The following is a 15637-nucleotide window of genomic DNA, read 5'->3' as shown; positions in this document are numbered from 1 at the left end:
GTAAGTAGTGTGGGTCACTTCTGAGGGAATCAGAATGAAGAGGTGAACAAACCTAGCAGGTCCATGAACTTGGATGTCCTGCAGCAGGATCACTGCCCCTCAGTCTTACCCTGAAGGTTCCGGAAGCCAAGAGAGAAGCCAACAGACCACTGTGGACAATGGCGTCGAATGTGATCAGAATGCCTGAGACCCTTCTGCCTCGCTCACTTTCTCCCTGTCCTCCCTCAGCAATGCCCCCTCAGATCATCCAGTTCCCTGAGGACCAGAAGGTACGCGCAGGAGAGTCAGTGGAGCTGTTTGGCAAAGTGACAGGCACTCAGCCCATCACCTGTACCTGGATGAAGTTCCGAAAGCAGGTCAGTGACGGTATGGGGTGGGCACTGGGGGTGCTGGGAATAATCCGTACAGCCTTTGGGCCGAAAGGGATGAGAAATGCCGTGCTGGAGATGGCCTCACTCTTCGTAGCTTTAGAAATGGGAGAGGCCACTCCCCTACCCATTGCTCACCTGCCAAACCTGAGTTCTTGTTAACCTTTGCTTCTGAACCTACCAATAATCACCGCCTTTGTAGACAATTTGTGTAATAGAGAGAAGTGTGAGGGGAAAAGTAGAAACCATCCATGTCCCTCATCTGGTTTGATAGCACAGTCTAGAATCCTATTCAGAGTCAGGAAAGTCGAGCCTGTGACCCAAGATGACCCTTAGACTCCATGAGCTTGCTGTGATTCTGTGCCAGCCCACTGATTCCTGTCTGTTATAACCACTTAAACTTGCCACATGCTGAAGGGACAAAAGCAAATGTGAGTATTTGGATAGAAGAATTGTATGATAAATAGAATTGTGTCTGACTGACCCAGAAATCTAGCTACAATTTATCATAATGGTTCCTATGGAAAAATGTTTGAATTTCTAGACAACCAGCATTGAAAGGACTTGGGGAGCCCAGCAGCTCCACCAATCCACGGTGGTAGTGTGTGCCTGTATGCATGATCAGCAGAGACCCTGGAATGATGGGTTGGCACAGGAGTGGGAAGTTGTGAAGATTTATTCTGAGCCCTCTGTTACTCTGTTTTAAAATCACTCAAATTCTCCTAGCCCCAGAGATGAACACTTAGTACTAACAGGGAGGAAAGTAGGGTTGGTCTCAAAAGATGGAAATGAGAAGTTTGCCTTTAGCATCCCAGAGCATGTTTGCCCTGAGCGACATCTGGACTACTGTTGTCTGAAATAAGATGGAATCTCATCACTTTTCAGAGACATTTAGCCAAGTCCCAGCTCTGTCCTTCAGAACTTTCTGCCCTGATGAAAGTGTTATCTCTGTGCTATCCAATATGGCAGCCACCAGCCATATACATGGGGCTATTGAGCACTTGAAATGTGGCTAGTGCAACTGAGGAACTGAATATTTAATTTTAATTAATTAAAAATTGTTATAGCAGCTTTGTTAAGATATAATTCATATGCCATAAAATTCACCCTCTTGAAGTGTACACTTCAGTGGTTTTCAGTAGATTCACAAGGTTGTGCAAGCATCACCATTATCTAATTCTAGAATACTTTCATCATCCCAGTAAGAAACCCCAGACCCATTAGCAGACATTCCTCTCCTTCCCCCAGGCCCTGACAACCACTCATCTACTCTCAGTATTTATGGATTTGCATATTCTGGACATTTCATATCAATGGAATCATACAGTATGTCATTCTCTCTGTGTAGCTTTCTCTTTTTTTGACTTAGCATACTCTTTTCAGGGCTCATTCTTATTGTAGCATGAATCAGTACTTCATTCCTTTCAATGAATTAATAATAAATATTCCATTGTCAGGATAGACCATATTTTGTTTATTTGTTCATCAGTTGATGGACATCTGGGTTGTTTCCACTTAACTAATTAAAATTTAAATAGCCACATGTGACTAGTGGCTACAGCATTGGACAGCACAGAAGAGGCTAGAACCCACTGGAGTGGACCTTGTGAATGACTTTGCTGAGATGTGTTCTCCTATCATCCCATTCCAGAGAGGCAGAGGGAGACCAGGATATTTCTGGGAGCAGTGAGTGCTCAGCTAGTTCATCCATCCGCCCCTGCTCCACACCCTCCCTGCCCACCCCAGACCTGGCACCCTCAGGGAAGCTGGACTCTGGATGTAGGAGAGAAGGGGCCTCAGGGAGAAGGGCAGAGTCCAGACCAGACTGAGCCCCCCCACAGCTTGTCCAGCTGCATCCTTCAGGAAGTAGGGAATGGGGAGGAGCCCCCTTCCTTTCCTAGCCCAGGGGCCCAAGGCTCCAGCACCTGCTCCATCCTCCGCCCCTAGATCCAGGAAAGCGAGCACATGAAGGTGGAGAACAGCGAGAATGGCAGCAAGCTCACCATCCTGGCCGCGCGCCAGGAGCACTGCGGCTGCTACACACTGCTGGTGGAGAACAAGCTGGGCAGCAGGCAGGCCCAGGTCAACCTCACTGTCGTGGGTGAGTCTGGTGGCTGGGTGGCATGGAGCTTGGGGCAAGGGGAAGGCAGGGAGCCCCCAGGCAAGATACGTGGGCCTCAGGACTTCATCACCCATTATCTCTCACCACTCCTGTGCCTGATTTATAAGGCACCACAGAAAGAAGATCACGGCAACCCACAGACTCCCTGCTAGACCCTGCTGACCTCCAGGCTCAGCAGAGGGGCCAAGGCTGGGCAGAAATCCTTTTCCCTGTCTCTATCAACACCTCTCTGTGATAGCTGTTCCTGGAGTTCCCCGCCCTCAGGCCTTGGCATCTAGCTTATTTGAGAAATAAGAGACATGAGGCATAAACTTGGTCAACTTCTTGGCCCCTACGCCACAGGTGTCTGTATCTGTCCCCATCCTGACTCCACCCTCCAGGCTCTGGGGATGGCCCATCTTGGTCCCACCAAAGGCTGCTCCCTTCTCCTGTGCTCTGGACCCCAGGTCCTTGGGGGCTCCACCATCCCTACTTCTCTCTTCAACCTATTCCTCTCTCCTGGCTCCTCCCAGCAGCCCATAAGTGTCGCCATCTTAGCCAGATGCACAGGCATTAATAACTCCTGCAATGTTCTCTCTCACTCTAGCCACCCTACCTTCTCTCTCTGACAGGGGTGAGTCTCTACTGCACTTCTGCTTCTTCACCCCCCAGCACCCTCCAGCTTCCTAGGGCCTCACCCCCACGCCCCATTAGTCTGCAGGGACTGTTCTTCTGAGGTCACCATGACCTCCCAATCCTGACTCCACTCGATTTTCCTTACCTTCATACCAGGATTTCCTTCATCCCAGGATTGAGTGGGGTCTGTCTCCAGACTGATTCTCAAGTTCACTTTTCCTCTCCTCCCTTACCACTGTCTTCGTGCCCTGGTCAGCTCTCTCCTGGAGCATCAAGAGAGTTTTCTAACCAGTCTCCCGCTGTTGTCATGTTCTGCTCCAGTTGTTCCCCGTGTGGCAGGTGCTTGGGACAGCAGAAGAATGAGCAGGCAGAGGAACAGACAGAGAGAGAGTAGACTCTATGCCTCATGCATTTGTGGGCCGTCATATGTTGTGCATGTGAAAGCCTTTGACCTGGCATTTATTGATATGTGCAGGAGACCCGAGTGGGTTTTCCATTTGTCCTTGGCTTTCAAGCTTATAGGGTACATTTGTGAAAATTAGAAAAAGGGGCCTTGCTGGGCAGAGTGAAAAGGGTACAGCACCCCCAGCCTCACCCCAGAACTCATGACCTGGCCTTGGGGAGGACAGGTTGGCCCAGATGCCCCTACTAGACCCCTTTTATGCAGTGCACAAAACTCTCAGCTGTGTGTGCTGATCCCAACCTTAACTTCCTGCAAACTAGCCTTTCCTGTGTGTTCCTGGTGCACACACACGTGGGCACACAGAACAAAAGGATCTGTTGGTAACAGGGCTTGTGTGGCTACAGTGGTTAGAAGTCTTCCACTGGAATCTCTCTTATGGAAGTATCTAGATATGAAGTTAGAAGTTGTAGACATTGACTCTTAAGGTCTCTTGTAGCTCTGACATTCTATGATTCCCCAACTCTATTCTCTGACATTCTGATTCCTCGACTCTATTCTCTGACATTCTATGGTTCCTCACCTCTGTTCTCTGGTGGTCTGTGATTCCTTGACTTTGTTCTCTGACATTCTGTGATTCCCTGACTTAGTTCTCAAGCAGTTTTTCTCCCCTATCTTCATCTCGTATCATCACCTTAGGACTAGGATGGACAGGACTGATGTTTCCAGCCTTATGCAGGAGAAACTGAGGCCTAATCTGAACAAAGTAACATAGCGCATCAGGGGCTACGTGGGAACTAGCTCTAAACTTTCAAACACTTGTCCTCCAGTGCCACTCATGGGAGTGTGAAGTAGGTACAGAATGTCCCAAAAGGTAAAGGAACACTCTGGCTGCAAAACTCTTCTTGAGGGGGGACATGCAAGCCTTTTGGGGAGCTGTCCACATGCCAGAGAGTTGTTGATGTCTGTGCCTCCATTTTTCTCATGCTGAGCCTTAGGAAGCCCTGTAGCACTTCCCTTCAGCCCCTAAGCAGCTGGGGAAGAAGAAGTCCTTGTCCAACCAGGTGAATAAGGAAGACACGAGGATAAAGGTCAAAGTAATACAGAGCTGGGAAGACAAATGAGGTGGCCAGTGAGCTATGCCCATGCCAGCTACCAGAACAGACCACAGGTTCCACACCCTGGCCCGACTCCCCAGAGAGGAAGTACTGCAAAGCCCCCTGGAAGATTGTCCCTGGACACAGGGGACCTGGGAGAGGGAATTCACAGAGGACTGAGCTCCAGCATCCACTCCCCACCCCCAGTTGTCCATATTTCTGTTTACCTTCTCTCTTGCTCTGTTCCTCTCCCTGGCCTTGTTTCTTCACCCTGTGTTCTGTTTCAGCCATTTCTCAGTGTCCGTCACCCTGTCCCACGTCCCCTCTTTTCCCTTTGTCTTCCTTCCTCTGACCCCGTTCTTTTGTTTCTTTTGGTTAGAAGTTTCAGATCGGGGAAGACTGGTGTACAAAGGGGTCAGGGAATGGGTTTTTCATTTCTAAAGGAGAAGAACAACCCTTTTCTCACTCTGTCTCTTTTTGGTGACTCCAGGTGTTTATTTGAATAATTTCCTCCCAAGGAGTCAGGAACCTGTGGAGGCTTGGTGCTAGTGATCCACTTTACTGGTACATTTAGATCTGTTCTGAAGCACTGATTTGGCCCTGTACTCCCGTCCTATCAGCAAGCATCAGTTTAAACTTTTCTTTGATGTTCTCTCTCATCTGCTCCTCCTTAAGCAACTTTGGGGTCAGCTTCTTTGAACTGCTTTTCTACAGAAAAGCTCTCCCTCCCCCCAGCCCCCACGATGCCCAGCTCCTGCGCAGTGCCACGCACTCCCCTCCTCCGATCACCACTGCGCGGGCTGCAGTTCTGGCCTTTTATGGTTTAGTTTCTTATTCTCTGCAGCCAGTGCTGACAGGGCCATTGGCGTGGCTGTCTGCCAGCTGGCAGGAGCAGCATGTTAAATGCCGTCCTGGGAGGGGAATGGAATGGAGGAGAACCGAGGCTTTCTGTCTGCCTCCCCCTCAAAGAACTAAGAATAGAATTGCTCAATAAAATAGGACTCACATTGATGGATACAGCAAAGCCACATTCATTCAGAGCCTGTACACTTAGAATTAGTTCAAAGTAAACCTGGATGAAGCTCAGATTTACCTGTGCATCTCCAGGGACATCTCTGTATTCTCTGATCAGGGTTTATTAAGCAGATGTAAAATGTACATGAGGTAAAACAGGAATCACTTGGTCTGCTCCGGACAGTTTTCATGCATTTACAGACCAGCTAAATAAGGCCAGTTTAATACAACTCCTCCTTGTTAGCAGCAAACTTCTCTTATTGTATATTCTTTAAAGGGCCACTTTCTTTTCAGATCCTCTCTGGCTCCTATTTTTCAAACAATAATAAAAACTAGCCTTTCCCTCTGTTAGCTTAAATGAGTGATATTTAGCTATTTTGGAGACTTATTATTGTTATACTTTAAAAGGCAGCCCAGGAATTTGCAATGCTCAGAGCCTCTTCCTGCACATACACCCCTGGTCTTGGCCTGTGGGGAATAAGGGAGGGGACAGTGAGCAGCACACCCAGATGGATTCCTTAAGGTCACTCACCCAGCACGAGAAAAGCAGGTCTCTTTTCATATCTTTAAAGGAGAAAAACAAAGTAGAGAGAACCCCAAATACCCAATAATCCCCAAATACTAACTGAGTTTGGAGCTTGCATGATTTCCCATCTTAATGCTCAGCTCAGGCTTAAGCAAGATGCCTTCTTGAGCTCATTCTGCCTGATAGCCTGGAAAGTCTTGAGCCCTGGAGCGAGGGTCCAGAGGCTTTTTGGAATCTCCTTTTGACTCTGCCACTGACTACTGGGTTTTCTTGATAAGCAAAATGCCTTAGCTGCTGAGGACCCATTTCCCAAGGGCTAGGATTATCCAGGTAGATGACATTTGGGGGCCCTTCCAGCAGCTGCTGAAGTCCCAGGGAAGGGACATCCAGGTGGGGCTAGGCATAGCCACTGGTCATCTTCAAATAAGCGAGGACCAAGAGACCTCAAGAGCAGTTACTCTAGTGGGAAGCTGTAGGACAGGATCCTCCATTTTCCTGGGAATTAGAACATTTGCTGAGGAGAAAATCCTGGAGCTGTTGCCATTGGAGACTCTTGTCTTAGACTGAGCTGAGTTTCCTATTCTGTTAATCAAGCCTCCAGGGAGCCCTGGGAGAATTCAGAGGAAATGTGGAGTCTCCTTTGCCCAGAGATGCCCAGGGTCTCCCTCCCAGTCTGAGTGTGTCGCCGTGGAGGACACACTCACAGGAGCTCCCTGTTCTAAGGACGTCTGTTCTTTTCTGAGGGTTTTCATCCCTTTACTAGTTCAGCCACTGCATGGGGCTCATAGCTTAGAAAGAACAGAAAGCATTAGGTGCAGCCCACAGCTCTAAAGGCAGGTGGAGGGGTGGGAGGCCTCCAATCTCCTAGGACTTCTGACTTGGGTCTTTTCTGAACTCCCTAATTTGGTAGCAAATTCCTTAAAAATGTTGGAGTTTTACTTGGAATTAAAGTCCGTCTCCCCAAATTTTGCATCTTCTCTTGTGTGACAAGTCTTATGTGTCACATATGTCATGTATAGGTTCTCATTTTCAGCCAAGAGACATCTGTAACAGGGTAGGGTACAAATGGCACCTCTTCTGCAACACCCATTTCTCAGTTTTCTTTTCTTGACCAAAGCAGAAGGAAGATCAGTTGGCAGAGTGCATTCATTTATAAGCCCACACGACTCCAACTGTGGCCAATCACATGGTCTCCAGGCAGTCTTCTCTGGGAGGAGTAGTGGGTCTGTCTTCCATCCCTCTTCAGGTTTTTTTACTTCCTTAGCTGGGTCTTGAGAGGACTTGAACCACTTGTCTTTAAGAGAGTTTAGAGTAATAAACATCTTAGCCAAAACCAGAAATGTTTCAAAAAAGGCTAATATATCTCTCAGAACAAACAGTTTTTCTAAGAGAACATATTAAACAGCCAGTGAAAGTGGTTCCATCACAGGAGGCCTCTGGCATGACTGCCAGCGCTGGGAAGTGGCTGTGTCACAATCCCAGAATCATTCCCAGGGCTTTGGTTATTGGGGTAGACAGTTTCTGGGCAGTGCATTCTGGGCTGGAATGTGGATCGGCAGGGCTGGGAGAGGGGACAAGAATGAATATGAGTATGAGTATATATACTCATATACACATGTATATACATGCAGATTTTTCTTCTCCATATACACAGGGTCATTTGCAGCCATTGCCTTTGGCCTTCCTGCCTTGCTGGAGGTGGGAGAGTAGCGGTCAAGTACTTTAGTTATGTTTGCTTACTTGATGCTTGCAAAAACCCTAAGAGGTAGGAACATATTAGCACCATTCTCTGAATGAGAAAGCCAGGCAAACAAACCAGTTTCAAATTTGCTGGGGTTGACATAGCTTAAAAGCATGGTTTCAATTGCTAGTTTGTGAGGCTTCATGAAATCAAACAGCATTGGGGGAGATGAAGGGTTAATGAACACAGATATCTGTAACTAACCAACCATCTGCAAAAACTAAATCTGAAGAATAGGAGAGTTTTGCTCAGATAAGCAACTAATAAAATCAGCAAAACTCAAGAGCCTCATTAAAGTATTGGCTACCATGATTTGACTTGAAGTTGGCAGTACTGCTAGTTCTGAGGCCAGGTCATCTGAATGAGAAGGCAGCCAGCCAAAAGGGCCACTTCTTATTTGTGTCCTCAGCTCATTTTCTGTCCATTAGTCAGGGATGGCTGTGATTTGCTATTGTGGTTTGCTTTTGAAATTATTTATATCTCAACAGCCCTCTGAGAATAAAAGAGGTAGGGTAGGAGTAATTTTTAAGTATATAAAGTTAGAAATAAACTCCTACAATAATCTTGATAGTAATGACTAGTCAAGCCAGCCACTCTTCTAAGAATTTCTTACAACCACCTGTGATACAAGTGCTGTTGTTATTCACATTTTACAGATGAGGAAACTGAGGCTCAGGGCAATTAACAGCTACTGTGTGGGGACAGATCTGTGTTCAAACTTGAATCTGTCTGACTTCAGAGCACAAACACTGCGCTATACCGCCCCTTGGTGGGGCAGGCATTTCTCAAGACCCAGAGAAAGTGGAGGCAGACCCCTGGTTATGTCACAGGTCATTGGCCAAGGGCCTGAAGGACAGACACACACACTCATGCTGAACTCTCTCTCTCTCAAAACATGTTTTCGATAGGAAATAGTCCACGCCTTCTGGGCAGCTTCCTAGATCTGTTTACTCTGACAAATATGTTTATGACTTGGGCAAAGTACAGGAAATCGTGACTTGTATGTAGACTGGAAAACTAGCAAAAAAAAGTGAGGGGGCCTTTTTTGGAGCAAATAATTATACATGGGGCTTTCCGTACAGGTGGGTTTGTACATAGCTCTAACTGTGATGTGCGGATGAGGGAAAGAGATGCAGGACCAGGGACTTTGGATTGGGTTCTCTAGGCTGCCTTCCCCCCATGACACAGGTAATTCAAAAACTTCCTTTGCCTGCAATTCTGGAAAGTGTGGGTGATGTTGTGCTTCTCTATCCCCAGATAAGCCAGACCCCCCAGCTGGCACACCCTGTGCCTCTGACATTCGGAGCTCCTCACTGACCCTGTCCTGGTATGGCTCCTCATATGATGGGGGCAGTGCTGTACAGTCCTACAGCATCGAGATCTGGGACTCAGCCAACAAGACGTGGAAGGAACTAGCCACATGCCGCAGCACCTCTTTCAACGTCCAGGACCTGCTGCCTGACCACGAATATAAGTTCCGTGTACGTGCAATCAACGTGTATGGAACCAGTGAGCCAAGCCAGGAGTCTGAACTCACAACGGTAGGAGAGAAACCTGAAGGTAGGCTGCCATCACTTCATCAGTGGCTTGAAATAAATGTGCGTGACTGACCTTGTGTATGTAAAGACTGTACTGAAAGGGGTGAAAAGGAACTGAGGAAACATTAATGATGACTGGCAGGGTCTTTTGGGGTCTTGGTTTCCAAGACAGTGATGTTGAGCCATTCTTCAAAAAAAAGTATTAATACTTAGGACATTTCAAAAAACACTGAACCAGCAATTTTGGCATGCTGCCACCAGGGGGTGATGGTATGTTACTCAGGAGCATAGGAGTTCAAGCGGCCTCATGTTCCTCTTCCACTCTCCACCCCTTCTCTCCTCCTCTTGTATCCATATTTGAGTGTCTACTTGGTGTCAGATTCTTGGAACACAAAGATAAGACATGGAGCTTAAAATCTAGAGGAAGAGAGGTGTGTATGGCTAACTATAATGAGAAGGGATGCATGCTATTATAGCTGGGTAAAAAAAGAACCAAGGGGACATAACAAAATGCATGGAGCATTTTTCCATGGAGACCAAGGAAGGCTTTCTGGAGAAGGTGACACTTAGTCTGAGTCTTGGAAAAAGGGATAGGATTCTAAAAGGCAGGGAAGATAAGGAAAGGCACTCTACAAGAGGAAACAGCATGAGCAAAGGTTACAAAGCCATGGCAGTGTGTGGCATTTTCAGATGCTCGTGTGTGGCCAAGGCATATGTTGTGTGAGACAGAACAGGAGGAAGTAAGACTAAAAGGGCATTTTAGGTAAAGTTGTGAAGTTCATCAAAGATTCTCAGGCAGGGGATCGAGACGATTAGATCTGGTTTTCAGAGAACTAGGGAAAAAGCAGGGATTTGCTATTCACAGTGCAGTTGTGGACCAGCAGCCTTGGCATCCTGGGAGCTTCTTAGCAAGCAGACTCCCCCAGGCCCTTCTGGGCCTTGACTGAAAATGATCCACTCCTTGGGGATTCAGAGGCACACGAACATTTGAGAAGCACTGGAGTGGCGGGTGGGTCAGAGGAGATGAGACTGCAGTCAGCCATACCAGATGGGCCTCTGGGATGACAGTCCAGGGGAGGGATGGAAAGGGCACGAACTTCAAGCCTCAGGAGGTAGAATTGGCCATACTTGATGACTTTTTGCATAGTGAGTTGAGGAAGAGAACTGGAAGATTCTAAGATGACTTACAGTTCCTGGCTGGGGTAACTGAACACAAATTCAAGAGCCAGCTAGAGGTTTATTGTTATAATTCACCATGGCTAACATGTATTGAGCACTTACTCTAAGCTTACGATGTGTTAATCACTTTATATGCATCATTTCATCCAATCCCAATAGCCCAATGAAGCAGATACTGTTATTACCCTCATTTTACAGATAGGAGAAATGAGATTTAGAGGGGAGAAGCTACTTGCCCAAAGTCACAGAGCTTGTAATTGGTGAACTGATGCTTGAACTCAGAGCTGTCTGGCCTGAAGCTTGTGCTCCTTTGGTTAGACTGAGGGAAGAGGTCAGGCTGTCTTCCAGGTTCCTGACTTGAGTAACTTGGAGGTTACATAACAGTCTGGGAGGAGAGGGGAGCTGCGGTTTCAGCCCTGCTGAGTTGAGGCATCTAAGGGCTAGCCGAGGGAAGGTATCCTAAGACTGTTGGGTCTAGAGCCCAGGAGAAAGGTTTAAGCTAGTGTGGCAGGCTTGGAAGTCTTCACTATTTAAATAATAATTGAAACCACGGGCATTGATAAGGTTACAGAGAGTGTGGTAGAGAAAGTCAATACCAACACCATAAAGAAGGAACTTGCAGTACCAGGAGAAAGGACTGAGAGGGGAGAGAACCAAGAGGAGGCTGGAGTCTCAAAGAAACAGGGGAGGGAGAAGGTGCAAAGACGGCTTCATAAACTGCATCCAATGCTAAATAAAAATGAAGATGAGGACTCAGAGGGTCTTTGGATTTAGTCCTTTGGTTGGTAGTGATCTTTGTGATCAAAGTCTGTAGAGTTTCCACTGAGTGAAAAGATGGTTGCCCTGGTTAAGGAATAAATGGAAGAAAGAGAGGCCAGAAGCATGGAATATTATTTCAAGAAGTTTTATGTGAAGAACAGGAAAAGGACATTGTAAATTTAGGATAAGAGGCCGGGCGTGGTGGCTCACACCTGTAATCCCAGCACTTTGGGAGGCTGAAGCGGGTGGATCGCCTGAGCTCAGGAGTTCAAGAGTAGCCTGGGCAACATGGCAAAACCCCATCTCTACTAAAAGTACAAAAAATTAGCTGGGCATGGTGGCATGCGCCTGTGGTCCCAGCTACTCAGGAGGTTGAGGCAGGAGGATCACTTGAACCCAGGAGGCAGAGGTTGTAGTGAGCCGAGATTGCGCCACTGAACTCCAGCCTGGGTGACACAGTGAGACTCCGTCTCAAAAAAAAAAAAAAAAAAAGAATTAAAGAATATAGGACAAGAAAAAGTTGGGGGTTAGGAGAAGGTGGAGGGACATCAAGGGAAGAGAGCTCTTGGAGACAGGAGAATGTAGAGTTGTGAGGCAGATGGTAGAAGACTCAAGTATCAAAGGAGACTGAGCTCCACATGCAGAGTGTCATTTGAAAACCAAAACTGATCAGTAGGTGAGAATGTATTTGACTTCTTCTAATTACAAGGAATTAGAAATCAAGTGAGGGAAATAGTGAACCTGAGCAAAGCTCAGAAAGCGAGAAAGCGAGCAGGCCTGGCATCACCAGAGAGCTAGAGCCATCGTGAGTATGGAAACTGTCATCTGATTCAATGACCCTGTTTAGTTTTGAAAAAAAAATTGAAAATTAGGTACAAAATAGGTATTAAAATTTTACTTTCAATTAAACAAGGGCTCCAGAAAGAAAGAAAGTTAGGGTACCAATGGAAAACATACCAACTTTACAATTTTATGCTAGCAGCTGTGTGTCGGGCGGCCTTTACCCGTTGAGCCATGTCAATATGCGTAGAGCAGGTCTCCTTGAGAGCTATGGTGCAAGTCACAGAGGCGTGATGCCTGCTCCTGGGACAGCTTTCGCAGGGATCCCAACCACTAGCCACTCCCAAATGTCTGTCGGGGGACACTGAGTAACAAAACTGCCATCACTGTCTTCTTACACACACACACACACACACACACACACACACACCATCCCTCTGAAATGAGCAGAGTGGGGGCTGCATAGAGTGTGGGTCCCAGGGGGGCAATCAAGTTCCAGTCTGTGGTGTTAGGATGTTACTTGGAAAAGTGACAGGAAAAGGAGTAAGATTGCAGTGTGAAGATGTTCATTGGCTGGAAAGGAAATCATCCAGGTCTGTGCTATGGTGTAAAGAGGGAGAGACTGGAGAATCCCCGACTAACCCCAGGCAGCAGGACCAGAGGCCACGGGAGCTACAAGGTGTGGCCCCCAGGGGTCTAGGACAGCTGCTCCCAGGGCTGTGTGGAGACTCTGCCAGGAGGAAGAGCTGGGACTGCCTGTCTGGGGCAAGTGGCCTCTCCCTTGTTCCCAGCCATCAGCCCGCTGAACCCTCTCTGGGCCTTCAGACTCCCCTCCCCTGCTGCCACCCCTCCCAGCTGGGAATAGACAAAGGGCAATGTTGAAATCACTTGAAATCCAGAGGAGGAGTCCAGTCCACCCAGGGCTTCCAGACAGGAAGCTACTCCCCAGCTGAGGCTGGCTGGATTACCAAGGGGGAGGAGGAAGAGGGCAGAACAGTTGGCAAGTGTTAGGCCTCAGGGCAGGGGACTCTGGTTGAGGGGATTCCAGGCAAAAGTCCTCCACGGTCTGCTCAGATGCTTGTTAGTTATAAAGCTTCATAGGCCATCCCTCTGCTGAAGAGGGAAATGGCTCTCAGGGAAGTGGCGTGTGTGTTCACGCACGTGTGTGTGTGTGTGTGTTGGCAGAGAGGTGGGATCAAGTGACAGGTCATTGTAGGTCATTTCTGTGGAGCAGTTGGGGTGGGATCATATTAAAAAGGCAGTGCTGATTAACCCACACTCCATGAAGCCCAGCTAATGTTGGCGCTGACCTTCACCACTACCACCACAGCCACTGCCACTCCTGCCTCTCGCTCTTCTACTTCATTCTCATGCCTCATTTGCATCCCTGTTGGTACCCTAGCCCTCATCCCACATCCACTCACCATGTGTTCTGTGCCCCTCCTGTGTTCTAGGCACTGCCATGGGCACTGGGGATACACTGGGGGACAAAGCATGGGTTCCCCATGGAGCTCCAGTGGCTTCTCTATGCCAGAGCCACTCCTAAGACTAGGGTCCCTGAACTGACAATGTACTCCCAAACCCAAGTGCACAGAGCCAGAACCTTACCACAGCCCCGCTCCCTCCCAGCCCAGCCAGGTCTTGAACTGTACTCCTCCTCAAATCCTGCTGTCACTCAAATCCACTCCATCCCTGCTCCTTACCCTAATTTGTTCTAGTCTGTATAATTGTTAGCAAAACAGCTACTGTGACTGAGGCTTCTTGCAGAACTGGAGCCTCCTTGCAACCCCCAGGACAGTTCGAGATATAAAGCCTGTACCGCTCCCATCCCAGGCTGCAGCTACGCCCTGGCCTCAGAGGCCGTCTCCGGGGCGGGGGTGCCCTCTAGTGTTCTCTGGGTGTGCAACAGTCCTTGGCTGCAGGAAGGGACAATTCTCTGTCCAGGGAACTGACTGGACTTGTGCCATGTGAGGGTCCTGAGCACTCAGCTGATCCTCTCCCAAACACTCCAGGGTAACGAGACTCATCTGTTTGCAGAAATATCTCAGAACCATCTTCCAAACAGCCTTCCACTTAGCTCATGGATCTCATAGCTCATTCTGAACAGATTTTTTTTTTTTTAAGTTCAGTGGAAGACCCTTCCCTAGTGGAAAGATGGAAACCAGTTCACCTTTCTCAACAACCCTTTATGCACCAAGAGCTCTGCTAATTGAACTGTGGTCTTTCCTCTACTTCTCTCTCACTCCTCCCCTTGTGGTCAAATAGAAGAGAGGCAGGACAAGAAGGGAAAAGCAGAAGGGGATGTAGCAGCCTGGAATCTTTCTCTTTTTTAAAGAGATCGGGTCTCGCTCTGTTGCACAGGCTGGATTTGAACTCCTAGACGCAAGCATTCCTCCCGCCTCAGCCTCCCGAATAGCTGGGACTACAGGCACTTGCCACTGCTCCCTGCTTAGTCCGGACTCTTGATCCGAGTTTCCTGCAGCATAAAGGAACACAGTGCACTAGAAAGAGGGGCTGGAATTCCTTGAGAATGATCTAGGTCCTTCCCCCAGAGCATTAGCAGGAGAATCAGATCTGCCACAGACCTCTGGGGTGAGAGGCGAAGGTGAGGCGTGGATGTGGGCTCATGAGTGAGGCCAGAGGCTGGCCCTGTGGCTGTCTACCTGGACTCACAGTGACAGGCAGGGGCCAGCTCTAGGACTGGATGCCCCCTTCAAGGCACGCAGGGAAAGCCTCCTGCTGCCGGGCCATTGGCAAGACTGCTCCTCCTGACACCAGGCCAGGAAAGCTGCCCTCTCCTTTCCCTCTCACTCTGCTGCTTGGAATACACTGGTCTCCATGCCACGCCGGGAAAATGTGGCACAGGAACAAGAAATAAAGGATGACTCAACTGGTGAACCACTATATCAGGCAGCAGCACCACAGGTCAAGACAGGGGCCTCCCTGACAGTAAATAGGATGATTCTGTGTCGAAGACCTAGTCCAGTGACTGGTCCACCTGGTGTCCCATCACTCATTGACTCCAATATTTTTGCTTCTCTTAAAACCCTGTTTATAATATCATCACTGAACTAACCTAAATGTCTATTGAACATACTTATTATTCTAGTGGTACTTCTCATGTGTGAGTTCCATATCCCTCCAGCCTTCCTCCTACGTGAGGTAGAACACTAAATGGTTCCCCCAAGGTGCAGTAGTCATGAGTTGATGAAAAGTCCGAAACCCTCATCTCACCCTTGGCGATTGTGTGATTCTCTTTAAAGTCATGCCCATTTTAGACTTCTTTCCCAACCTCAGAGGCCTTACCTTTTCTGATTAAGACATAGCCCTTCCCTTCAGTGGTCTTGCTTGCCACCTCCAGCTCCATTGTGGCTTTTGGACTGCTGACAGCCAGAGCTCCAGGGCAGGCACCCAGGGCACTCTCAACAGCTACCCAGTACTCACCCCTGTTTGGGGCCCGTGCACACTTTGCCCTGTGACAGCATCTGACAGCCCGAG

The 15637-nt window shown here is 48.2% G+C and overlaps 1 protein-coding gene across 9 annotated transcripts in view; it reads left to right on the top strand.

Annotated features, from left to right (window-relative positions):
* MYLK (myosin light chain kinase) overlaps positions 1–15637 on the top strand; it is a 271706-nt gene that overhangs the window by 217469 nt on the left and 38600 nt on the right. For all 9 annotated transcript variants that reach the window (XM_034957201.3, XM_034957195.3, XM_034957198.3 and 6 more), the window contains 3 exons: positions 229–356; positions 2316–2469; positions 9141–9443. In XM_034957201.3, coding sequence (XP_034813092.2) covers positions 229–356; positions 2316–2469; positions 9141–9443 — 585 coding nt within the window. The remainder of the gene's footprint in view (positions 1–228; positions 357–2315; positions 2470–9140; positions 9444–15637) is intronic.

This window comes from Pan paniscus, chromosome 2, assembly GCF_029289425.2.
Source record: "Pan paniscus chromosome 2, NHGRI_mPanPan1-v2.0_pri, whole genome shotgun sequence".
Lineage (NCBI taxonomy): Eukaryota > Metazoa > Chordata > Mammalia > Primates > Hominidae > Pan > Pan paniscus.
This window is presented reverse-complemented; position numbering and strand designations above follow the sequence as displayed.